This window comes from Gavia stellata, chromosome 18 (genome assembly GCF_030936135.1).
Source record: "Gavia stellata isolate bGavSte3 chromosome 18, bGavSte3.hap2, whole genome shotgun sequence".
In the NCBI taxonomy this organism is placed as follows: Eukaryota; Metazoa; Chordata; class Aves; order Gaviiformes; family Gaviidae; genus Gavia; species Gavia stellata.
In genome coordinates this window covers 11,198,357-11,222,717 of record NC_082611.1, presented here as the reverse complement: position 1 = coordinate 11,222,717, position 24,361 = coordinate 11,198,357, and the positions used below count along the sequence as shown (strand labels likewise).

The 24,361-nt window shown below is 40.1% G+C and overlaps 2 protein-coding genes across 3 annotated transcripts; both read left to right on the top strand.

Annotated features, from left to right (window-relative positions):
* The first annotated feature begins 432 nt into the window (after positions 1–432).
* Positions 433–15,482, top strand: RRN3 (RRN3 homolog, RNA polymerase I transcription factor). The gene is made up of 17 exons (XM_059826309.1): positions 433–537; positions 1,037–1,093; positions 2,207–2,296; positions 2,384–2,513; positions 2,998–3,057; positions 4,081–4,144; positions 4,620–4,689; positions 6,353–6,451; positions 7,080–7,172; positions 7,627–7,762; positions 8,693–8,823; positions 9,984–10,114; positions 10,918–11,102; positions 11,669–11,777; positions 12,217–12,369; positions 13,377–13,464; positions 14,162–15,482. The coding sequence occupies exons 1-17, from the start codon at positions 445–447 to the stop codon at positions 14,318–14,320; spliced, it is 1,848 nt and encodes a 615-aa protein (XP_059682292.1). The 5' UTR covers positions 433–444; the 3' UTR covers positions 14,321–15,482.
* A 1,250-nt stretch (positions 15,483–16,732) lies between these two features.
* Positions 16,733–24,045, top strand: NTAN1 (N-terminal asparagine amidase). Of its 2 annotated transcripts, XM_059826388.1 has the most exons (10): positions 16,733–16,841; positions 17,973–18,075; positions 18,162–18,227; positions 18,839–18,947; positions 19,971–20,044; positions 21,370–21,423; positions 22,244–22,297; positions 22,824–22,921; positions 23,450–23,563; positions 23,750–24,045. In XM_059826388.1, the coding sequence occupies exons 1-10, from the start codon at positions 16,761–16,763 to the stop codon at positions 23,927–23,929; spliced, it is 933 nt and encodes a 310-aa protein (XP_059682371.1). In that variant the 5' UTR covers positions 16,733–16,760; the 3' UTR covers positions 23,930–24,045. The 2 variants fall into 2 exon arrangements, with proteins under 2 accessions (XP_059682371.1, XP_059682372.1); XM_059826389.1 differs by lacking the exon at positions 21,370–21,423 and having other exon boundaries at positions 16,814–16,841.
* Positions 24,046–24,361: the final 316 nt, after the last annotated feature.

Genomic DNA, 24,361 nt, shown 5'->3' with positions numbered 1-24,361 from the left:
CGTTCCGCGCCCCCACTCGCCTCCCTCTCAGTCCGCCCGCACCACCGACGGCAGGGCCAGAGCAGCTGCGGCCCTTCCAGCCGCGCCTCTCTATGGTGCGAGGGGAGGAGCGCTCCCCGTTTCCGGCGGGGCGCGCGTTCTTTCCGCCCGGGTGCGGCATGTGGCGGCGCGGGCAGGCAGCGCGCGAGGGGCGCGGCGCGCGGCGGCGCCTGCCCCGCTAGCGGGGCGCGTGCTGCCGTCACCGCAAGGCAAGGCGGGATAGCGGCGGGGTCCCCGGGGGTTGGGGTCCCGGAGCGGGGGGGGGCGGCTCCTGCCCGTTCGCTGAGGAGAGGGGCGCGTGGGCCGGTGGGGGCCCGCGGGCGGGCCGGGCTGCTGAGGGCGGGCGCGGTGAGGCCCGCGGGTGCTCACGCGGCTTCGCCTTCCCTCAGGCGCGGGGCCGCGACCATGCTGGGAGGGGACGAGTTCATCAGCTCCCCGCCCAGGAAGACGGTGCGGTTCGGGGGCACTCTGACGGATATCTTGCTGAAGTACGAAAAGGTGACTGCGGCTCTGCGCGGGTGGGCTCCTCTTCCTCCAGGCTGCGGGCCCGGCCGGTGCGCTGGTTCCTGGGGTGTCATGTCGATGGGAAGGCTCGTTTCGCCTTACACAAACCGTGTCTGAAGGCTTAAGAAAAAAACCTGAAGGCGGCAGCGTGCTGTAGGCTTGTGCCAGGCGGTATTGCCGTGCGAGTGAAAAGACTTTCCCTGTGAGTCAACCTGAGTGACGCCCTGTAAAGCCTGCCTTATGCCAAAGGGTGCAAAATGATCACAACTGTGTCTACAGGGAGAGCAGCTGAAAAAGACCCAGCGGCTTCGCTTGTCTTTCAGGGACAGCACTCCGTTACTGCTGCTTCAGCCTTCCTTGAGCTTTCTCGCCTACTTGTGTTCCTCGTGTTACTGTTCAACAATACTAGGTTGTTCAGATATGTTGATGACATTTGTATTTTTTGATGGAAATAATATGAGCGATACTGACTTATTTTTCTTTCCCCTACTAGGGTGAGACCACAGATTTTGAGTTGTTAAAGCATCAGCTGTCAGATCCGGACATAAAGGTAAGAGCCTTGGTAGTAAGGGGTCTGATGATTCAAAGTTCGGCTGTCTGAGTGTAATCATCAGACAAGTCATTCTGGTGCTTACCCAAATCCTTTGCTTTAAACATTTAGCTGCATTTAACAGCTTTTTGCCTTGTGGAAACTATCAGAATTAAAACTCTAAATGGAAGAAAAGCAATTGTTTGTTTATACATGTATATATCTTATACAGGATCGTGATATATGACATTGCATGCTTACTGGGTCTTTGCTCTAGAGTGAGAAACTTTTTGCTTTGAGACAGGGTCTGTCTTTGTTCCAGATACCGTCTTGCTAGATCACTGATACTTGCCTTTACGGATTACTGCTGTACATCAAACCATGGTTTCTGACTTTCACAGCCTTTAAGTTGCATGAATTTTTACCTTCTCCTATTCTCACTAAAAACTTGTTTAATTAAGCAGTAAGATATGTATGCATTTAGTAGTTATACCTAGAAGTATTGTTTCACGGCTCTTCTGTATAGCTGTGAGTACCCACCACATCTGCTGTCTTTCCTTTTCTTTTTCCTTTTTTTTTTTCCCCTTTCAATTAAACCACAAACCTGTGAGAAGAATGCTGCAGGAAGCATAATGCTATATTGAGTTCCTTTTCTCTTTAAAGAGGACATTTTGTAAAATACTTTGTTTTTAGCAGGCCTTTTATAGCGTACAAGCAAAATCAGTGTAAAACTTTCTGTCTAGATTTGCTGCTGTTTCAGTATCTCTCTTCTTTCAGTAAGACTTCAATGTCCCTTCTACTTAAACTAGAGCAAAAAGGAAAGAAAACTAAGATTGAATGCCGTTTTGTTTAAACATGTTCTGTGTGAGTGAGATTTGCGTGCCTTGCTCAGTCTGTAACTGAAGCCTTCCAGGTAGGCTGTTGGTTTAGGAGTTGGTGTGCATTTATTCTTGAATGCAAGAACTTTAATTGGTGAGGACACAAACTTAAAGGAATTCCTTGCATGTTAATGTGAAAATAATTTCTATTTGCAATCTTAATCTTTGACTTTTTATTTTAAGGATTTTGTTATTTTCTAGTAAAAGGTAATACAGTTTATTGGAATAGTAATCTATTTTTTCTGCTTATTTTAAGGATGCCCAGATCATCAATTGGCTGCATGAATTTCGAGCTTCTGTTGCGTATTTGACCAAAGAGCTTGAACAGCTGGTCAGCATTTTGCTGGTAAATATCAGTCTGCTATATGGGAAGCTTAAGAACTTCATACTCAAAACATCTTTCTTTGACATCTTGGTCTCTGCTTACTTGCAGAAGCTGCCATGGTTGAGAAGAAGCCGAGAGGTAGTGGAAGAATATCTGGGTTTTCTTGGCAATCTAGTGTCAGCACAAACTGTCCATCTTAGGCCATGCCTTCGGATGATTGTATTGCAGTTTGTCCCCCGTAAGTTACTTTTCTCTTAATCTTCTTTGTTTGCTTATCAAAATGTCTTTCCTAGATGAATTCTGTATAAATATAATGCATGACACAATTAATTATTGGGTTGGGTTTTTATCCTGTTGATTACTTTCTTAACTTGAATGGTTGAATTGTGATACAGATATCTTTCTGTACCTAGATTTTAGAAGGCATATTCTAGCGGCTCATACAGACCCCCTTTATGAAGACATCTTGGAAAGGGATGAGCTGTATAATGTTGTTATTACTAAAACCCAAAAGCTGCAATGAGGATTATGTCAGGTGGTCTCAAGAACCTCCTGGTTCTGTGAATGTAATGATGAGCTGCTGCTTATTTCAGAAAGTCTTGGGGATAATTTTGATGCTTTAGGCCTGATGAAGACTGTTGTCCAGTGCGTTTGATTTGGCATTGAAACTGTTACCTGTAAGATTTGTACAATTTTGATATAATAATCTCACTTTTTGCTAGCTCGAATAACCATCAGAGAAGATGATGTGGATATTTCAGATTCTGATGATGATGATGAAAGTGAGTATAAAGGAAGCATGGCTTGTATATGCTGCTGTGATACCTTTACTAAAGAAGTGTACAGTGCATGTTGCTCCTTTTTTACAAAATTAATTTAGCCGAGTTAATATGAAACATTAAGAAATAGTACATCCTTAAATTTCCAAGCCAAAGACTTTCTTGTACTCAAATCAGTGGTGTGGTGACCCAGTCCTTGTTATTTTCAAAATATTCCTATTGGTGCAGTATCTGTAGGAGTAAGAATGAATGCATAGGAAAACATTCCCGCTCCTAGATTGTTTCAAAGTCAAAGAAAAGTTAGGGGTTGTTTGTTTTCCATTTTATTTGCCTCAATAAAACTAGGTAGTTTGGGGGATTCTTGAGTCTCTTTTTGTTGTCTGCCTGCGGTAAGCTCAAATACAATTGCTACTGATAACAAAAATGGCACATAATTAGTGTATTTACTGATAAGGTGAACAGATAGCTAAATGTCTTTCAAGAATTTGATGTTTTCTTTTCTTGAATGCTGGAATAAATTTCAGTTCTGCTTTTGTTGATCCAAAATGACTACTGTTCTGCTGTTCATTTGTGACACTGTTTGGATTAAAAAAGCCTGCTACAGAAGACTAATTAGCTGTTTCTTTGACTCTCGTGAAAATGAGGCATAATCTTTCGATAGATTTTATCTAGTTACCCACTCGGATTCAGCATATCTTCTAAATATTTCTGTATTGTGGCATAAATTTTGGATTTCCAAGTTTAGTGTTCAGTATGAGAACGTATAACAACGATACCTGGCCTTTAGGCTGGCAGCACATTCAGAGTTTATTGATTGTGATGCTGTGAATTTTATTTGGAATTGTTTTTCATGTTTATTTTGGTAGTAAGGCAGTTCAACTTAAAAGCAAACAAACAAACAACATTTTGACAAATGCAATTTCCTTGGGATTCTTTAAATTGTTTAGTTGATATGAACTGTTTTTGCTGGTTCCTGATTTAGTTTTCTGTAACCAAATGCATAAGAGTACTTTTTTCTTTCTCTAGACCTTTCTGAAAACTTTAATACATGCCATAGAGCATTGCAGACTGTTGCAAGATATGTTCCTTCGTAAGTATATAATAACATGGTTTTTGTATGCCCTTTCGTTGCAGATTTAAAGCTTGTGAACTGATGATTTTTTTTTTCCCCTCTTAATTTGAAGTATAATACTTAGTTTCATTGCATGATTTTTCCTAATGTTGATTAACTGGTGGAATGCTGTATCCAATCATTATGAAATTTCTATAGGCATCAGCAGCTGAAAATCCTGTTAATGGAAATAGGAAGTAGGGAAAGTCATTTATAGTGTCGTATTTGAAGTGGCTTCTAACAAGTCCACAGTGAAAGTTTGACGCTTATTATCTGTTCGGTGATCCTTGCAAAAACAGGTTTTATACAATTGCTTACCTTAAAATAAAGTTACTGTGAAATAAGCTTATTCCCATCTGTCTTTATAGTGCTGGAGCTTCAATATTTGCTCTTGTGGTAATAACCTATAACTTTTGGGGTTTGTTTTTTTGGTTGTTTTTTTTTTTAATTGTAGGACACCACAATTTCTCATGCCGATACTTGTGGAAAATTTTCCTTTCATTAATAAATCAGAAAGAACTCTGGTAAGAGCTGTGAATATTTTTGTTTATTTGTTCACTTGTTTTTTAATGTGTAAATATACTTTATGGTTTCACAGCTGATTTGGTGGCATTGAATGCAGATTTTTGAGTGTATTGCTTTAAGATTCTTGTTATTTTTTTATATATGTGTACATATATGTGTGTGTCTGTTTAGTATAAGGTTGTCCAAGCATAGTTAAGTTTCTTGTGCATAAGCATTATGCTAGTCTTTAATGACATAACTGCCTATCTTTTCCACAGGATTGCTTTCTTAATCAATGCACAAGATGGACCTCTTTGAGTCTCAGGGTTGTAGAGTAAGGAGATGGTAGGATACCTGTCTCATTTGTTGTCAAAAGTGGAAAGTATTTACCAGAAGAACAGGGGATTTGATAAGCAAACAGAAAGCAATGGACGTTATAGGTGAAATCCAAGTTGCCGGTAGTGTAGGGTGTTAAATTGTTTTATTACATCTTTAGTATAGCGCTCATGTGTGCTGAAAAGCAAGCTGGTAACTTTTGACAGGTTACAGCTCTTGTGAGATTTTCATATTTACTTGTTCCAACTTGATATGTTGGCACTTTATTTTACAGAAAGGCAGAGCCCTGGTCGGCCAGCCAAGTTCAGCTGGAGCTGTTTTGAACTCATCAAGTGCTGGAAAACCCCCAAAGTTCTTTGTATACCTTGCTAGGTTTTTTATTTTTTATTTTTTTAATCCAAATAACTTTGGGCCTCAGTTCCCTATCTGTAAAATGAGGGGGATAATAGCTCTTGCATTGTGTTAGGAGAAGAATTTTTTTTTTTTTTATTTAGCAGCACAATGAGGAGCAAGTCGTGAAGAAACTCTTAACTGTGTTTTCAGGGCAAGGTTCAAATGAAGTGTAATAAAAATATGGTCCATGCATTGTTTTTAAATATTTCCAATGTATACATTCTCATTAAACTAGCTTTATCCATTTTATGTACTGAGCGAGCCATATGGTCTGTGGAAAAATCATATGTGCTCATGTAATTAAAGGTTGTGTTTTAATGCATATTCACAAAGAGACTATGGTGTACTTAAATGTGGCACTTTAACTAGTTTTATGTATTGAGTTGACAGTTTTGCTATATGAAAGTTGCAATGTTGTCTTTTGTACATATGTGTGTATACATGGGTGGGCACATGCACATTCACAGAACTTGTCTGTTAACCTGTTTGTATTATAATCAGGACGACTCTGAGGAGACTTACCTGTGGAATATAGAATTGTTATTGGTATATTATAATAACCTGAAAAAAAGATTTATTCAGTCTCACTTTAAACAGTTCTACTAGACCTGGTTCCAGATGTAGTGAGGAATATGCTTGTTCTAATTTTCTTAGGGAAAGTTTAGACATAAAGTCCTATGGAAATGAATAACTTTTCTTACAGAATATTTATACTCATTCTGTCTAGAGATAGTTGGAAATAGTAGATTAAGAAGTTAATGATCACACAGCTTAACAATTGAAAGTTGATGTTTGGCTTATACATTAACTTATTCTAGATTGAATACAGTCTGTTTAAACCTATTTCTGGCTCTTTAGATAACAAATTAAGAAACTTGTTTTCTAAAAATCCTTGGCAGGAATTAGACTTTCTGTTAACATTATTATAGATATCAATTAATTTTTGTGTTATAGGAATGTTATGTTCATAACCTGCTACGAGTTACGGTGTACCTTCCAACTCTGAGGCTTCAAATTCTGGAGCTTATTATTGAGAAGCTGTTAAAGTTGGATGTAAGTTTGTTCTGTATCATCTTTTAAGGAAGCTTGGTGTTAAAATCCATGGAGTAGGAAATTAAATATGCTTTGGTGTTAAGCGCAGCAAAAACCATGTTGCAGTAGTGTTTGTGATCATGAGTATAAAACCAATGAAATTTACACTCCATTTCCAGTCTTAAGATGTTCCCACACCTGAGGGTAACTGTGTGATGTGTACTCTTACACCCTGCATGGAATCTCTGTGCCAGAATCAAAATAATTTCCATGGTGATCAGTGTTAATGTGCAGAGAACATGCTTCTCTTTGTGTGGTTGATCTGTTTTATCATCCCTTTGAAGTAAAACGATTTACAGTCTTAAAAAAGACAGGTAGCATTATAAACGATAAAGGCTTTTTATTTTGGAGAACCTCAGCATATAACAGTCTGGGGAAAGCTTATATTCTGGAGGTAAAGTTGCAGGCAGCTTGGAGTGTGTGTTTGTGTATTACATACATATCATTACCTTTTAAAATGTTTGTTTAGTCAAGGACAAAATCTAGTTTAGAAATTACTCGTGTTGTTATTTCTTATATAAATAATAAAAAAAGGTTTCATATTATTGTCATGGTCTTATAAAAATTAATTTCTTTTTTGCAACTGTAGGTTAGTACTCCACATCAAGATATTGAAGACGCTGAAGAAACTAATAACTCTGATAGTGAGGAAAAATCTACAGAAGAGGGACTTTTTGACATGGTTCGCTATCTTGTTCTACTAAAGGTTTTTTAGTAAAATTTTCACTTTTGAGGTGCCTATGAACTAAGACAGTGTAGGAATACATTACTGCTTTGTCGTTACTGCACTGCACACAGCTCTTGAAACCTGAACAGCTGACAAATGATTAATGTGTTCTCCAGGTGTTGACTTTATTCATGTAAATAGCCAGCGTACATGCAGTGAATCAATTTCATTATGTAAAAACACAAGCAGCTATACGTAAAGTTAATTAAAGAATTCATGGTAGTTGGCTGAGTTTACAAAAATTTGCTTACACTAAGCTGTGTAATTAGATACTGCTTTTTCAAAAAAAAAAAAAAGACAAAACTTCAGCATATCACTGAAAGAGAAATTTAGTTTAGCTTTTCCTGTAATTGCTGTCTTTGTGATGTTGTGTATATAAAAGCTGCATGACTGCCATTTTATCTGCCAGGAGGAAGATGAAGAAAGGAAAGGAAACAAAGTTGTCTCTTCCAGTAGTGAGAGAATGGCCCATCCACTAGCAGAGCGCCTTGATATTTTGATGACTATCCTGTTTTCCTATATTAAAGATGTTTGCCACGTGGATGGTAAGAACACTTGAACTATAACCAAATTTGTTGTTTTGCTAACAAGTAGGAAAAACTTAAGAGGAGTTCTTGCTTTCTGCTGCTGCAAGATAGAGCTCTCACCCTTTACTGGCAAAATTCTGCCATCAGCAGGCTGTAGGCCACATTCCTGCCTCTGACCAGTGTTATTGGCAGAAGATGCAAAGGTACATTTATGACTTTAAAGGTCTAGTCATCAGTTTTGATTGTATAAATATGACACTGTATCCAAACTGCGGTATTACAGGGTATAAGGTTAAATAGCGTTCTGTTTCTTTGTTACACTGCAAAACTTAGGGGATTAGAAATGCTTTCTGATTTAACCACAGTGTTTTATCATTTGCTCTACTGTATTGCTTTGAGTATTATAATTATGGATCCTTTCAACATCACAAGGACTGGAAGTAGATTAAAACAACCAGCCACGTCACTCAATTGGAATTGCTACAGCAAGGCTTTGTGTTATAGGAAAAAAACCCTGAAAGAAATATCTTACACTGGCTTTTATTAAGGGTTTGAATTTGTTAGATTTATATATTTAAAACAGAATATTTAGAAACCATTTTGCTCTATCTTCTTCACATAAGTCAGGTAATTTATTTCTTAGTGTTTTCTTCTGGCTCTTCTGAATTCACACATTATTGCAAAGTTTGCATGTCTCCCAGTTTTATACACATGTGCGCACGCATACACAGATATTCTCCGTATACACCAATGTAAAAAGCAGTAGAACTGAAGTCCTATAGATACTTTTTAGATGTCAGATAAGCCTAGAAGTCAACTTGACAGTGTTTCTTTACATATTTCTTACTGGTTTAGAAAGATACAAATGCCACTTTTGCAGCATGAAGGCAGGAAAAAAACCTGAAATGGCTCATTTTGTTCTGTTTTCTTCTTTTTTTTGTTGTGTAGGCAAGCTTGATATCAACAACACAAAGGATTTGTATCGGGATCTGGTTTCTGTTTTTGACAAGCTCATTTTACCAACCCATGCTTCATGTCATGTACAGTATTTCATGTTTTACATCTGTAGCTTTAAATTGGTGAGTAGAAGCTGTTTTTAAAATGCGGTGTCTCCTGTCATTTCTGCATGCTTGTTTTTAGCTTTTTTTACAAAAAAATAGTTGTTTTCTGCTGTAATTCTCGTCTGAAGATAGTACATCAGGATTTGATGTTTGCTTGCTTTTCCTTCTCTGTTATCTTCGAGTTTTTCTTTGTGGTTTCTCTTCCCGCATTCATAAACTTTAAACAGATGGAGTCTAAGCTAGTGTGAAGGAACTTGGTTAATGGACCTCTTTTACAAGAATCAGTTGGACTGTTGAACCTGAGACAGAGTGCTTCAGCAAGTTTCTTCAGCATCCCGAAACTATCTTAAAGATACTGTCTGGTTTAGCTCTTCAGTTTGAAATTCGTGTCTGCTGTTTGTTCCTCCCCTCATTTTCCCATGTCTCTCAAGCAAACTATTGTTCTTTCTCTTACCATATAAAAATAAGAACATGCATACTTTTTGCGTAAGACTAGCTAAAGATCCGGTTAAGCTAATGCCCAGTCTCTGACAGTGGTGAATAGTGGATGTGTTGGAAAGAATATCAGAATGGACCAAGCATGTTACAATGCTTTGCTAGAAAATCCTTTCAGCCTCCAGCAGCAGTCTGGTAACTTCCTGAGCCAAAGTGACATTCTTTCATGGTAACAGCCCATGATGGACAAATTCAAGGAGAAAATATCTAATGATATTAGGCTTTTTGTACTGATGTGAATTTTTGGCATCATGAACTTCTGTGGCAAAAACTTCCACAATATAACCATTGAAGGTGAAGAATTGCTTTTGTTTCTGTGAAGTCAGCTTCCTACTATTTTCATTGGATGTTCCTGACCTCTTCTGCTACAAGAGACAGTGAACAGTCACTTCATGTTTACCTTCTTACGCTCTTCTTTTTAAACACTTCCCATGTATCTATTCCTGACTTTTCCTAGACTTCTGGTTCCATTTACTTTTTACAACTAAGTGTGGAAAAAGACACAGAAAAGAGTGGTCTTCCACCATGTGTAGGAGCAGTTATTTACTACAGTTATAGGTAAATGTTTTTTCTATGGTTTTGTTATGGAGATTGTGGGAATTGAGTATTAGGAGTCTCGTATTGAGTATTGGGAATCTGTTGTCAGCATAACAACTCATAATTTCTATGTATCTTGTTTCTAGGGGTTGGCTGAGGCATTTTTAGACCATCTTTGGAAAAAACTGCATGATCCAAACAATCCTTCAGTGATCAGGCAGACTGCTGGGAGTTATATTGGCAGCTTCTTGGCAAGAGCTAAATTTATTCCAGTTGTGTAAGTTATTTCAATTTATGAGCAGAACCAAACAATTTATGATGATTGCTGAAGTTGAGTACAGAATTCACAGAATGCACACACGGTGTTGATCTTCTATTCCCACTGCTTTGCCACGAAGCCTAAATCAATAGTCTTGTTTGTCCTTTCTACAATACTGTTTCAGTATTGTCTTGAAGTTTCCAGGAAAGTTTTGCATTTACAGGATGCAGACTAATGATTGCTGGGATCCATGACTTGCTGTTTAAGGCTTCACTTACCAAGAAATGCTGTGCACGGGTAGGTTATGTTGACTTCAGGCCAAGTCATGGGTGCCTGGTATATCTGATATTCAGAGGCAGATATTTTTAATGCCCAATGTTAGACATTTTATGTAGACTCAGACAGGGAAGTCAAGTGTTCTAGTATTTTGATACAGATGGATTAAAATACTTTGGCAGATGGGTGAAAATGTCTTCTTTTGTATGTACACATTCCTGTATTTTTATGCTGTTCAGGGCGGGCTCTATGACTTTAATGTTGAACTTAATTTGATATTGGGATTACTTGTTGGACACAGGAGGCATCTCTCTGTACTAGCTGTAGCCCAGGATCCTAAGTGCATTTCACATGCAACATGCGTTCATGGATTCATCTCTTGGCATCTTGTGCTTTCGCTGATTGGTGTTTTCAGTGCTGATACATTGATTCATTTCATGCTGAGATAAAGGAGAAAGCTCATAACAGAATCTCCTTTTTTACAATGAGATTTTCTTACTGACATTTCAGGTGCTATTTTTACACTTTTTTTTCCTCCATTATAGTACAGTAAAAGCATGCCTGGATCTTCTGGTGAACTGGATGCATAAATACATTGATAATCAGGATACGGGGACTAACGCTTACTGTGATGTAGCTCTCCATGGGCCATTTTATTCCACATGTCAGGCAGTGTTCTATACACTTATTTTCCGTCATAAGCAACTTTTGGATGGAAACTTAAGGAAAGGTGAGTATATTAGGTTTGAACGGTATTGGGATTCATTTGCAGGTTTTACTGTTGATGTGTTTCATAATGGTCAATTCAGTCAAGTACCTGATGGCAAGTTTATGTTGTTGTGCTTTAAATAAAGTGACATGGCTTGCACATCTGCTGGGCTACCAAGCTAAATAATCTTTTTATCAGCATTGCTTTCAGTAGTGGGGGAAAACGCATCAACATTTATATCTGGCCCCACTTACTGAGCATGTTTGAATTCCAGCTATATAAAACTAGTGTGGGCTTCAATTAATAATCTGTTTTGATAACTCTGTGCCTCTGTCAGTCCCGCTAATGGGTATGTAAGTGTAGTGTCTGTGTTAGAAGGATCCCTTGACTGTGGCAGGTTACTGTTATTTCAAGTAGCTTTTCGGCTGAACAAGCCATGGGCTAGATATCTACTGTAAGAGAGTGCCCTAGGATGCGCTTCTGTGGTGTTGTGCAGAGTGCAGGCTGGTCAGACTGGAAATTCTTAGAAACTAAGTTCAGCTTATATGATATATAACCTGTATTTGTCAATTGTTCTTATTTTCAAGGCCTGTCATATCTGCAGAGTTTAAATTTTGAGCGCATTGTCATGTGTCAGCTAAACCCCCTGAAGATTTGTATACCCTCTGTTGTGAACTTGTTTGCTGCCATTACCAGGTACCTACTCATTTATTTTGGTTTCAGCTTGATATAGGTCTTTTTGTTTGTGTATTGAAAAACAACACAGTACTTAGAACATGGGTTTTGTTAGGCACAGTATTGAGTATTATCTAAGACAACTCATATAACACTGCCTATATTCTAGGTGGGATAAGTTTACTTCTGGTTCAGTTTCAATGAAATCCTGTGGTACTATGAAACTGATTGGTTTGTGTTGGAGCCAGTATGATTCTACTTGGAGTGAAGTTTATAGGCATGTAGAGGATGAAAATAGACTCCTTGCCTTGTGACTATCTTGAAAACTCCTAATATCAGCTGGAAAATGGAAGATAGAAGTGATGTTTGTTAAAAAATAACTTCGTATTTTAATACCATCTGAAATTCTTGCTTTTGGTGTGCTAGAAATGCTTCTTTCTTCTTTATTACCTTTTTAAAGGAAGTACCAGTTGGTGTTCTGCTACACAATTATTGAGAGGAACAACAGGCAGTTTATACCAGTTGTTCGGAGTGGCACTGGGGGTGACCTTGTGCAGACATGCACTAACCCACTTGACAGTTTCTTCCCCTTTGATCCCTACATGCTCAAAAGGTATAGTTTAGAAATAAACAACTCATTTCTGCCTTGTAGAAAATAATGAACTAAAACTGTAAGAAACTGACAGTGTTTCTACAGTTCACTTTCTTACCTGATCTTTAGTACCTTTCATGTTGCATATTTTAACCCGAGATTGTAAAAGGTTTGAACTGAAATTTACCCCCACTGTGACATACAGCAATGAAGAAGGAACAGGACCCAGTTTCCTGGAAGGTCTAGTTGATGTTTGGTGACTTTTCTTTTGGTTTTCCTTGTTTTAAGCAGTCTCTAAAATATAATGTTAGCCTAATACATATTTTGGTGGTGGTGGTGTGTCACTTTGTTGTTGTTGTTTTGGTTTGGGTTGGCTTTTTTGCACATTGAGTGTATTGCTTCTTGATTGGAAACTTCGACTTACTTAAAATATCTTGCCTTTTTAATGCATAGTGGATTATTTGCAGCTTTTCAAAATGCCTAGTGCTATGATGCTTTAATCACTTTTTAATGTTAGAGGGCAACATTCTGGCTTTTTTTTGTCTCTTAAAAAAAAAATCTGTCTCCACAGAAGGGAGACCTTTCTTAGAAATAGAAATTAATATTAATAATTATATTAATACATAGTAGTAAATCACATAGAGTTATATATATGATAAATTTACTTTTAGACAAATTTAAATATTATTTAATAACATTAATAAAATTATTAATATCTCAAAAAATTGGAAGACAATTATGCTTATTTGCGTACATAGTGTAGCTGTTAAAAATACCCAGCTAGGAATTAGGAGACCTGACTGTATCAGAACTCCTCAAGCAAACACTTGTAATTTATCCCTATCAGCAAAATGGCGTTATTTCTTCGTGGGATTAATTGGGGGTTATATAGGGATTAATGGAATAGCTTGTAAAGCCCTACAGAGGGCTATCAAAATGCCAAGCATTTTATATTGTATTATTAAAATGAACTACATATGACTTTTACTGAATACGTGAGCTCATACTGTGTTTAATTCCTCTTTCAGATCAAAGAAGACCATTGATCCTTTTTATCAGTTTTGGGAAGAGCTGAGTGCTGAAGATCTTGAGAATCTGAAGAAACCCATTAAAAAAGTAATCTTTTCTGATCAAAATGCATTTCAGCTTTTGCCAAATCAGCTGCTTCTATTGCAGGATTAATTTTTTTTAGTAGATGTGAATACACTAAACATTTGGGGGGAATTGTGATTGAAATTAGGAAGCTTTAGGGATTCATCCATCCTTGCTTTCAGAACACTTTTCCCCTCTTCTGCAGAGGAGTTAGTCTGTCAGCACAAGACTGTTGTGAAGGCTTATGAACGCTCTCAGAATATGGACACGCTGATGTCACTGGGAAATCCACTTTGTAGATATGATTTAGTTCCCAAATTTCATAATGAGAGTACATCTCATTCTCTTATCATTCCAACTAGTCATGACAATTGTAGTACAACCCAAGTCTTGCATTAGGTCCTTCTGAAGCTCCTATATAGTCTGTTTACCTTCTTGCAGAATGTCTATCCTATGTCAGATTTTTGAGTCCTTCAAACGGTGTGTTTTTCTTTCCTTCCTGTGATAACACGTAAAAATGCTTTACGGTGTTGTAGCTTTGTTAACTGGTAACTTTATAAACTTTACTATAGCATTTTGATTAGCAGATTTGATGATTGCAACATTTCAGAATTTATTTTAGAAATACCCTTTTTGATCTCAGCACTCATCTTGTCTGCCAGATCTTAATAGAGACCTGGAGTATCTTTCTGCTTTCACTCATCCTTTTAAATTTATGCAGGGTACTTCTGAAGATGAAGATGATGACTTTTTGAAAGGAGAAACCCCGCAAAATGATGGTGTGGTTGGAATTGCTCCAAATTCTTATGAGTCAAATACCCGGAGCCCCCTGAGCAGCGTTGGCTCCCCTCCAGACTGTTATGTGCCGTACCCTCAATGACATGGAGAATCAGAAGTGAAAGGTTGAAAATTGTGTGCAATTTTTTGCTCTGTAAAGAGACTTTAGTTCAACTTTCCAAACTGGCAAATGTTTAAGTAACTACATTTAAGAAAAATTATTGTTTCTTAATCATCAGATTTCTATAGATATATTATGATAAAGTCATATGTTGCTAGAAAAGCTTAGAGAATAAATAGGGTGATATTTTATGAATTTCACATTGAAATGTTTTTTATGACTTAGAAGGATTTTTTTATAGTTTTTCCTGATCTAAAAACTTTTGTTTACTAATGTTTCTCTACAAGGCTTTATATATCAGGGGTGAAATTCTGGTCTTTCTTCCTACTGATTTGTGTGGAGACCAGAATTCCATTGTCAGTATTCAAACTGTACTCTGACTGGTTTTGAGTTGGTTTCAAAGTAATGGTATGATCCCACGATAGGGAAGCCATGGATCGAGTCTGACAGTGATTCTTTTGCACACATCTCTTAAGCTTTTCCTATCTGTAGAACCATATTTGGTAAAGCCACGTGATAGTGGAAAGTGTATTTGGATGATAGGCATTACAGCTTCTTAAATATGTAGCTGACACACAACTTTCCCAGCTATGAAAGTTCAGACTTGTAAAAGTGACGATTGTTGGAAGTGTGGAAAATGACGGAGTAGCTGAATGTATGATTTGTAGATAGTTTTCTCTGGGGTGCTTGTGAAGCACTCTGAGAGAGGTATTTATTTTCAGGATTTGAAGTTTATATGTGAATGCTGAAAATACAAAAAAAAAAAATCTTCCCTCGTAGAAAGGAAGTGATGGTGTCACTGGTGTCCTCGTGTTGTCCGTGTGTCAGTGTAGAGTTTCTCTGCATAGGTTTCTTGTCTTCTTTTCATGATTGCTGGCTTTTAGATTTGAGTAACAATATAAACAGTGGAAAAAATAAATGTTATTTGTGTAATATTTTGGTTGAAAACTTTATGCATTTGGGACTGAAGTCTAGTTGCCCTTCTTTAGAATCTGAACTTGGAGGCTGTCAAGACAACATTTTTTGTTCAGAGCTAATAAATATCGATGCAAACAGAGCAATTCTTACACCTTTGAAAAAACATGTCTCCGTATGTAACTAAGGATCTCTCTGTGTAGTCTAGCTTCTCAAAGTTACGGTGTTCTGACAGACTGCAGTGATGAGTTTGGGGGTTGTTACTGCAAAATGCATCAGTGGACCCATTCATCATTGGGTAAATTGAGAGTTAGTTTTTGTTTTTAATGTTAGCCCTCTCTACTGTCAGTCCTTAGTAATAAACAATAGATTTCCATCTGAAATAATTGTGTTCTCACATCAACAGCAAGGAGAACATCCTTGGAAAGCTGCCTTTTGCTGTTCTTTCACTGTTACGTCTTCAGCAACCTAGTCAGTCACCTCTTACAAAATGAGGCTGTGTAAAACTTCCCAAGTTATAATACCAGGTACGTGATTCAGGAACTTCCACATCTCGTTATAAGCAGAAAAAGAAAAAAGTGACGTGAAGTATAACATTAAAAATATGCAGACATTGAACTGCCTGTGCTGAAGTTGCACGGTTAACAGTATACTAAAGGGACTTGCTTAAAACAAAAATCCGATTAGGAACTCTGCAGTGTTTCTGTAATCTCTTCTGTGATAGACCTGGTTTGGTTAGTGTCATTGCGGACAGGTGAGCTGGCAGGTGCTGGCATTTTGCTAAAGAGACCTTGTTCTGCAAATCCTGATAGTACTGAGAGGAATGCTGCTTTGGAGGTGGAAACTTTGCCTTGCCCGAGAACTACTTTTTTCAAGAGATGGATTGTGTCGGCTGTAACTGTTTACTTCTGTGAAAATGGGATTGGGAAGGTAGCACCGTGGGTACGGGGGTTTTTCTGTCTGTTGGTTGGGAACAGGCCCTGGTGCCCCGGCTGTCCTCCCTCACCTCTGCTGCTACCAGGACTGTTTTCCTTACCCTCCATGCACGGACAACCGGAGGAAAAATCCCTGGTCTCTAAGGAAAAACCGTCATCTTTGGGATTGTCTGAAAATTTAGTTTTGTGGCTGATGAGGGGAGGATAGTGGCGTGGGTTTACTTGTAAATTTGGGACTTCATCATTGCTATATCCAAGACGGTTTCTTATAATAATTTACGGATAATCTCGCAGTCGCAGGAATAGGCGATTTATGCCACGTTCACGTGTTGGAATCGTCAGGCGGCACCGCGGCCGAGCAGGGCCCGGGCCCGGGCGCAGGCTCCGCCCCCCGCAGCGCCCGCCCCGCCGAGCCCCGGCTGCCGCGAGCTCCCGCGGGCGGTGCCGCCGCTCCCCGCCGCCGCCGTTTCCCAGCGCCCCGCGCGGCGACGCCCGGCCCGGCGCGGCGCGGCCCTCAGGAGGAAGCGCGGAGCCGCCGCCGCCTCCCGCCGCGGGCCTGGGCGCTCCCCGAGATGCCGCTGCTGATTAACGGTGAGCGGATCGACCTGGCCCGGCCCATGGGGGACATGATCCGCGCCTACCCGCACCTCGAGGTGAGGAGGCGGCGGCGGCGCGAAGGGGCCCGGCTGTGGGGCCCGCCCTGCCCGGCGGCGCCGCGCGGAGGAGCGAGGGGACGGCGGGGCGGGGGCGCCGGGGAGAAAACCCGCCTCCTCGGCCGGGAGAAAACGGGTGGCGGAGCGGGGCGGCCCCGGGCTGAGGTAGCCCGGCCAGGGGCGGCCCCGGGCTGAGGCGGCGCTGCATTCCCCGCGCTGTGGCAACGGGAAGACACGGGTTGACCGAGAATGAGTGAAGTCGGCGTCCCTGGAGAGGACCGGCGGTAAATGGCCTGAGGGAGGAGCGGCGGGTCGGTGCCTGAGCTGCGCGGGCGGCCGCTGCGCTCGCGGGCCGGTGGGTGCGTCGGCCCGGCCGGGCTGTGCCCCTTTCGGTGCCAGACAACGAAACCTGGCGACAAAAGTCAAGGTGGTAACCTTTAGGAAGGTATTAACCTCGCTTTCCGTACGTAAATGTTGTCATCCTAATGGCGGACGGACTGTGAGCCAGGAACTGCCGAGCAGAGCTGGTTGGGAAGATGTTTCTCATCAGAAAAATGCTTCTTTATAGAAGCTGAGTTTTTGCAGAAAACCAGTGCAAATTTGATAAAAGCGTGAAGTGGTTTTTGAGCCCCAGGATGGAAATTCATTGCCTGCCCAGCAGGTCTGTGTCAGAGCGCTGCAGCGGTCACAGCCCAGGTGTCTGGGTTTTCCATGCACTAAGCAAGCTAATAAATAGCAATATTTTGATAAGTGCTAAATAAATATGCTGGATTGTGGCAGTAGAAGGCTGAAACTTTTACATTTCAAAAGTTTCCTGTCTTGATTAAACGTCCTGGTGGTGTTTAATGTAATCTTTGCCCGTTCCTATTGCTTTTTGCTACACCTCCATTTCATCATCTATAAAGCGGGGAAAAGGGTTTTGTGTGTCTATGGAATGACAGGCTTTAACAATTAACTAGATCAGTGGCAGGAAAGCGAAAAATTCTCAAAATGTAGAATACTCCATAATACAAAATATGTATGTTTCTCTCTGACCTGGATCCCTTTGCTTTTCAGAGGTGATGTTTCTATCAAGTAATGGATACACCTGAGAATTCAGCCACTGTAGTCTCTATTATCATTTATCTTTAGGAAAAGGCAAAACTTCTCAGAAGTCAGCCTGCTCAAATTGTGGAACCCAAAGGTCTTCTATATGTCCAGCAGAGAGAGTTTGCAGTGACCACCCCTAAAGATGGTATGTAGGAACGTAAACGTTTTTCTTCTACTGAAGCAGTGATTGTGAGAGCAGAGTTCTTACAATGTTTCTGTCCTTTAAAATAGGTTCTGTTTCCATTCTTGGATCAGACGATGCAACTACCTGCCACATAGTTGTACTCCGACACACAGGTATCTTTAAAGGATGTTCAGAACAAGGCTTGTATCCCTGAAGTAATGAATTAGTATTGGTTTATGCTGCATTAATAAAATAAACTGCAATTATGTTTATATAAACTCGAATCTCAAAAAGTCACATGATGTATTAGCTAAATGACTCGTTCAAAGAGTTGGCACGTTTAGTGTCAGAGGTTCCATGTTCCGGCTGCTCAATGAGCAGATCCTAAACTTGATCTGGGTAGTGGCAGTTGCAGACCTTGGCTGTGTTCAGCAGTTTGGGCCTCCAGGGTTTGGTAACAACAGAGGTAGAATTTGTGGAAAGATCCTCGCTATGTGCCTGGATTTCTGACATTAGAGATGTCGCCTGGTGCTGGTTAAGAGAGCACTTGTATCCTTCACATGAGTTCTGGTGATTTTATAATGGGGCACAACGAAGAGGTTATGGCCTCATTTGGTCAGCCCATAACTTCTGCTGAAGGCCCCTATCCTGAGAGGAAGTGAGGTGGTGGTGGATGTAGCTCTTACGCTACTATAGTAGTGTAAATTGTTACTGATTTCAGTGATGGTAGTGTAACAGCCTCCAACAATGTCATTAACTGACTGTCTTCTCATGTCTTCCTCAGGCAGCGGAGCTACCTGCTTGACACACTGCGACGGATCAGACACAGAAGCTGAGGTGTCACTCATCATGAGTTCAGTAAAATCTTTCTCTAACACCACAGGATATGGAAGGTCAGCTCTGCTTTTATTTCTTGTGTGCTGTTTTTCACAAAGGTTACTGCAGTTTGTAAGGTGGGGAATTTTTATGTGATTATATGGGGTTCAGACAAGGGAATTGTGCAGGAACTATCTCTTGATCAGGAACCACATGTAAAGTGAAAACGATTTCCTTGATGATGATTTTGAGGGTATTTTTAGCAGTGGTTTAAAGCATGGTTCTGTTCTGAATAGTGTCTCTGTAAAATGCCATTGTGAGGTTTTGCGTTTATTGTTTCCCAGCTAACTTTTGTTTCAGATGTGCAAAATTTTCCAAAGAACTGTCTTTGGTTTTATGTTACATTTTTCCTTCCAGACTGTTGGTCTTGTAAATTCCTTTTGGGATTTGAGAATCTATCTGGGATTTTTCTAAGTCCCACATTTAAAAAAACTAAAATGGGGGGGGGGGGGGGGGGCACGGGACAGGACAGTGGGGAAAAAAATCTCTGTAACGGAATTTATCAAATAAGGTTCTTTCTGGATGTGGACTTTTTTGCCCCTCTACTTTGATAAGAACAAAACCTCAATGAACTCAGAAGGTATGGTCTCTGGAAACTCATAATTTGTCAGGGCTTGTCTTTACATAGACACGTCTCGGAGAAGAACCTTGCTGTATGGTCCAGAGTAGTTGTGAGGAGGTCAGGGGAGCAAAAATCTTCGTGTTTAATTAACCCTTTCTTGGGAACTGAAAAGTGGTTACTAAGTGCAGTCCAAACCAGAGGTGCAGACCATGGGAGATACCACTGGGTTAATAGAATTGCATGCATGTAATGCCTCTTACAGTTTTTATTTGTGCTGTTTTCTGGATGATTCTTGAAGTGTTCAGAATGGGATTACTGTAACTTGCTATGTAATGCAAACCAACTTGGTGCATGTGACTGTAACAAGTGAGGCTTCTCTAATGATTGCTTTGCACTCTGGGCTGGGGATTATTTTGTAAAGCTATTCACTTTGGGATGTCTTTTTAACTGCTGTTTCCTGTTATTCCATCTCTGTTAGGCTGGAAGTGCACCTAGTTGGAGGTTTCAATGATGATAGGCAGTTATCACAAAAACTTACTAATCAGCTTCTTAGTAAGTTCACGTTTTTTCCACTCTCATGTCCAAAAAAAAATTAGTTCTGACTGGATTTGGGTAAAGTTTGTTTGAAATCTGAGCCCCCTGTGATTTAATTGAAAGAAATCTGGATTCATTTCTGGATTTTTGTTTTCTCTACCTGAGAACTTGGTGTGGAGAGGGGTTGGACTTCTGAGGCTCACATATGGCCAGCGTGTGGGATGGAGGGTCTGAACTTGTAATTTCTTCCTGGCTTGTGTTCTAGCGTGTAGAACTGGGTGCAGTTCAGCTGGGCTTGATTCCTGGCTCTGCTGCTGATATGCTACGTGATCTTGGTCAAGTGTTGTCACTGTCTAAATCTATACATGTGAGTGACTTCATTAGTTACTATTAATTTCATACCTTAATGTGATGAGGTAAAATTTAATTATTGTTTGGAATTGTCTGATGAAAGATGTTATGTCTGTTTAGAAAATCTGTAGTCCAGAGAAATGACTGCAGTGCTTGACAAACAAATTGGAACCGTAAAGTACCTGCTTACCTGTAAGTGCTCTGGCTTGTGCCAAGCACTTTTGGCGTGTGGGGAGGCCTTGGCCCCACTGGAACGGGAAGGGGCAGGGATGGGGCAGATGTCAGGATTGGAGGGAGGTGGCCAAGGGGATAATCAAAAAGGAAAATGGAACCAGCAAAGGTCCTGGGATGCACCTACGTGGCCATCGCACCTAGTGATTCTTGTTAGCCACGTTATATGTCATATGAGAGTCCTGTACAGAACGAAGTATTTTGGTTAATTTATTTTGTCAACCTTCTGATTTTCATGCATCAAGTCACAATTTGAAACAGTAACGCTGTATTGCTATTAGAACTTTGAAGAAAGAGAAGGGTTTTTTTTCCCCCTGTGTGGGATGCTGAAAAGCATAATTAAAATACAGCTAATGAAAGATGGGGTTTGCTCACTATATATGTAACATTTTAGTAAAATACATATCAATATAAGCTGTTAAATGTATAGTGATCTAAAGCAGAGCTGATGTGATGCCAGAGCTAAACCAGCGCCATAAAAGTGGCACAGCACTTTTTAGCATGTTTTTGCTATTACAAATGGCTACTCTGTGTAAATTACTGTTGTGTTTAGTAGCTGCAGCTTTAATTTTATACAAGTTAGTTTGAAGCAAATCTGCAAAACGCTCTTTGCTCTGTTGCCTTATCTAGGGACAGTGCGTTAGGTATCTCTGCCCATCTATTCCGCAGTGCGCAGCACTGGTAATGCCCCCTCGCCTATATACAGCACCTGCTTTGCCACCAGTCAGTCTTATACATTGCTGCTATCGTTGTTGCTGTAGGAGCATTCGATCTCCAACCAGATGATGTTCATTTAGTGACTTTCTGTGTAACAGGTAAGAAAATGTTTCCTTGGTTTTTGAAGTATCTTTAGCCACTGAAATCAAAGTGCAGGGGTCTTTTCACACGTTTTTTTTTATCTGTCCTGTAAGAAGGAACAGCACAAATCCTCCATAAGGATTTGTAATTTTCAGTTTTATTGCTGGTAGTGTGTGTGGTGATGTCAAATAGGCAATGCAGCAAGGATTCTCTGCTTACCAAGTGTTGCTGAAATGCAACTGATAGTAGAACCTCCCGTGATCCTTACCAGGTTACTTTGCCACCTTTGTCCTGTGGAAAGAGGCTGTGTGTCTGTGGGTATGTCAAGAGGTAATTGAGAAAGGCACCTACAGTCCTTTGACCTGCCGGGTTGTTAGACCTGCCTCCCTGCAGGTGTGAATGAGTTCATAAATACATTCAGTTAGTCCCTAGTGTGTGATGTCACATAAAGGAAGAAGTAATTTCCTTTTCTTTGTGTCACATTCAGGTCATATTTCCATCATCTTTGCATTTCAGTGCTGTTGGTGACTTACATCTTTGAAACTTGGCATCATGGTAGTTTTGCATTGTGGATTTTTTCCCCTGGAACTTGCCCGTGCAGAAAGTGGAGCGACAGTTGGCTGGAGCTGGCCATACTCTTAGAGAGTTCTGCTCCTGGCCCCAAGCGTGCTGTTGTTGCCCTGTACCTTCTTTTCCACATTTCTTTTAGGCTTCCTTGGTTTTTTCCTGTCTTTATGCAGCATCAGATCTGTTCTTCTCTGATACCACACAACTAAATGAATGCTGCTCAGAAAAAAATCCAAAGCCCTACCAGTTTGACTTTCTTTCCTCTTACAGAACTAAATGACAGAGAAGAAAAGGAGACTCACTTTCCAATCATTTATGGAATAGGTGAGTTAAATTAGAATTCAGTGATATTTTTGTAACTGGATTGCTTTTCAGATTCCAATAGTAAATGGGCTGCTTTTAATGACTAGGTAAAGCCCGTTCTAAAAGTTAACTGCTGCTGTTGGAGGCGTAGGTAGAAATAGAAGGTTTTTTTCTGGTACCACAGGTCGGTAGACACACACATGGCAGTGGCTGTGTACAGATGCAACCAGATTTTTTTCATTTAACTGTACCTAGGATTTTGGCTAATACTGTAGTAACCTTTGGGGTTACAATTCAGCCTTCTTTTCATTGTTTATTCTGTGTGTTTTTTCTAATTAGTTTATTATCTCTGGAACATTGAAATGTTGCCAAAGCAAAAGAAATAGAAATATGCTATCACAGGCTAAGGGGTCTGTGGTACTAAGAAATACAATAGTAGTATTTGATGGGTTCTAAAGTTCTTGCAACATAGTTGTGTGGGGGACATGGTCATTTTAAAGAAGTGCTTTGTAAGAATTAATTGTATTTAAATTCTATGTCCTACCAGCTGTGAATGTTAAAACAGCAGAGATTTTCCCTGCAACCTTCCCAGAAAAAGGGCCAGATGAGGATTTGCGTTCAGCCCATGTTTTAACAGGAGCAACAGTGAGTAACAGGGGGAAAAAGGGTATTTTTTGGTGGAAGGGGAGACCGGTTGGGGCAATGAAAGGTCAAAAGTTTGAGGAAAAAACACTTTGGTAGTGTTCTGTCTGTAACAAAACAAGTAGGAGAGATGGAAGAGCACGGAGGCAAAGGATAGTGGTGGAGAATAAACCACTTCTGAGCTTTCAGCTGCCAGGGTAAGCCTTCTCTTGGAGGTACAGCTCTTTCCTGGGCTGTTATGACTAGCCCTATGGCTTTCAGCAGGATAACTTGCATGAAGAGATTCAGGTCACAAGCATAATCCCACCAGTATCTTTCAGTGCTGGGTGTGTTGTTACCGTTTAATGTCTTGTTTGTTGGAATAATGGGTTAATCTTTATGCAGTAGGACTGAAGTGCGGCTGATTTGGCACACAGTATGTCTGTCTAAGACACAAGCTGCAGCTTAAGGCCTTCCAGATTAAGTGAATTTGCTGTCTCTTTCATCTCTCTAAGCATTGCCCAATGCTTAAGGCTCCCTTTGTTGTTACAGCTGACTAACATTTACAATGCAAAGATGGAACAACTACATATTGGGCCTTATTTCTGGAGGCCTTTCCCACATGTGGATTTCTGGTTGGAACAAGACGATAAACAGATTTTACAGGTACCTGAAACTGACTTTTTTTTTTTCCCCTTCTGAGTAGAGAGAGGGGTACCATCTGTCAAAACTTTTCCCAGTTACTGCTGGGGAGGGTGGGAAATAATCTTACTCACCTTACTAAAGGACAGAATAATTGAGAACTTTGTATTCTGAATGTCAAGCAGCTCTTGCTACCATCTTGTTTTTCAGAATCTTTCCACATCGCCCCTGGCTGAGCCACCCCACTTTGTTTCCCACATCAGATCTACATTAACATTTTTAAAAGAACATCCCTTTCCATCTCACTCCCTGTTTCCTGACAGGAAACCTCGCATCTACAAAAAAAATGAAGAAGGGTTGTGGGAACAGGTTTGTTCTGACAAGATCTAACCTGGAACCAAACACAACTGCTGTAGGGAAATAGAGTCTTGCAAGAAGAGCAATTTGTTGCAAAAAAGCTGGTCAAATACTGTTGTTCCTGTGCTTTTCAAAATAAAATATTTTGACAGAAGAAACTTGCTTTTTCTGCATTACTTACATAGGAGTCACTGCTACTTTGGGGTAAGAATTTGGCTTTGTTTGTTTATATTCTATTGCACCAATACAGTAATTTCATCGGCACAGGTGAAGACAGGTAGCAGCACTGAGAGACTGAGAAGCGAAGTCATTACAGTGGTATGTACTTTAGAAAATGATTTTCCACACAAACTGAAAGCAAGCTGCACACACTTGAAGTGCACTGAAACGTAGGGAAGTATCCTTCAACAATAACTTAATTAATTTGAAGAACCTTTATTGAAACATTCAGAGAGTATCTAAAGA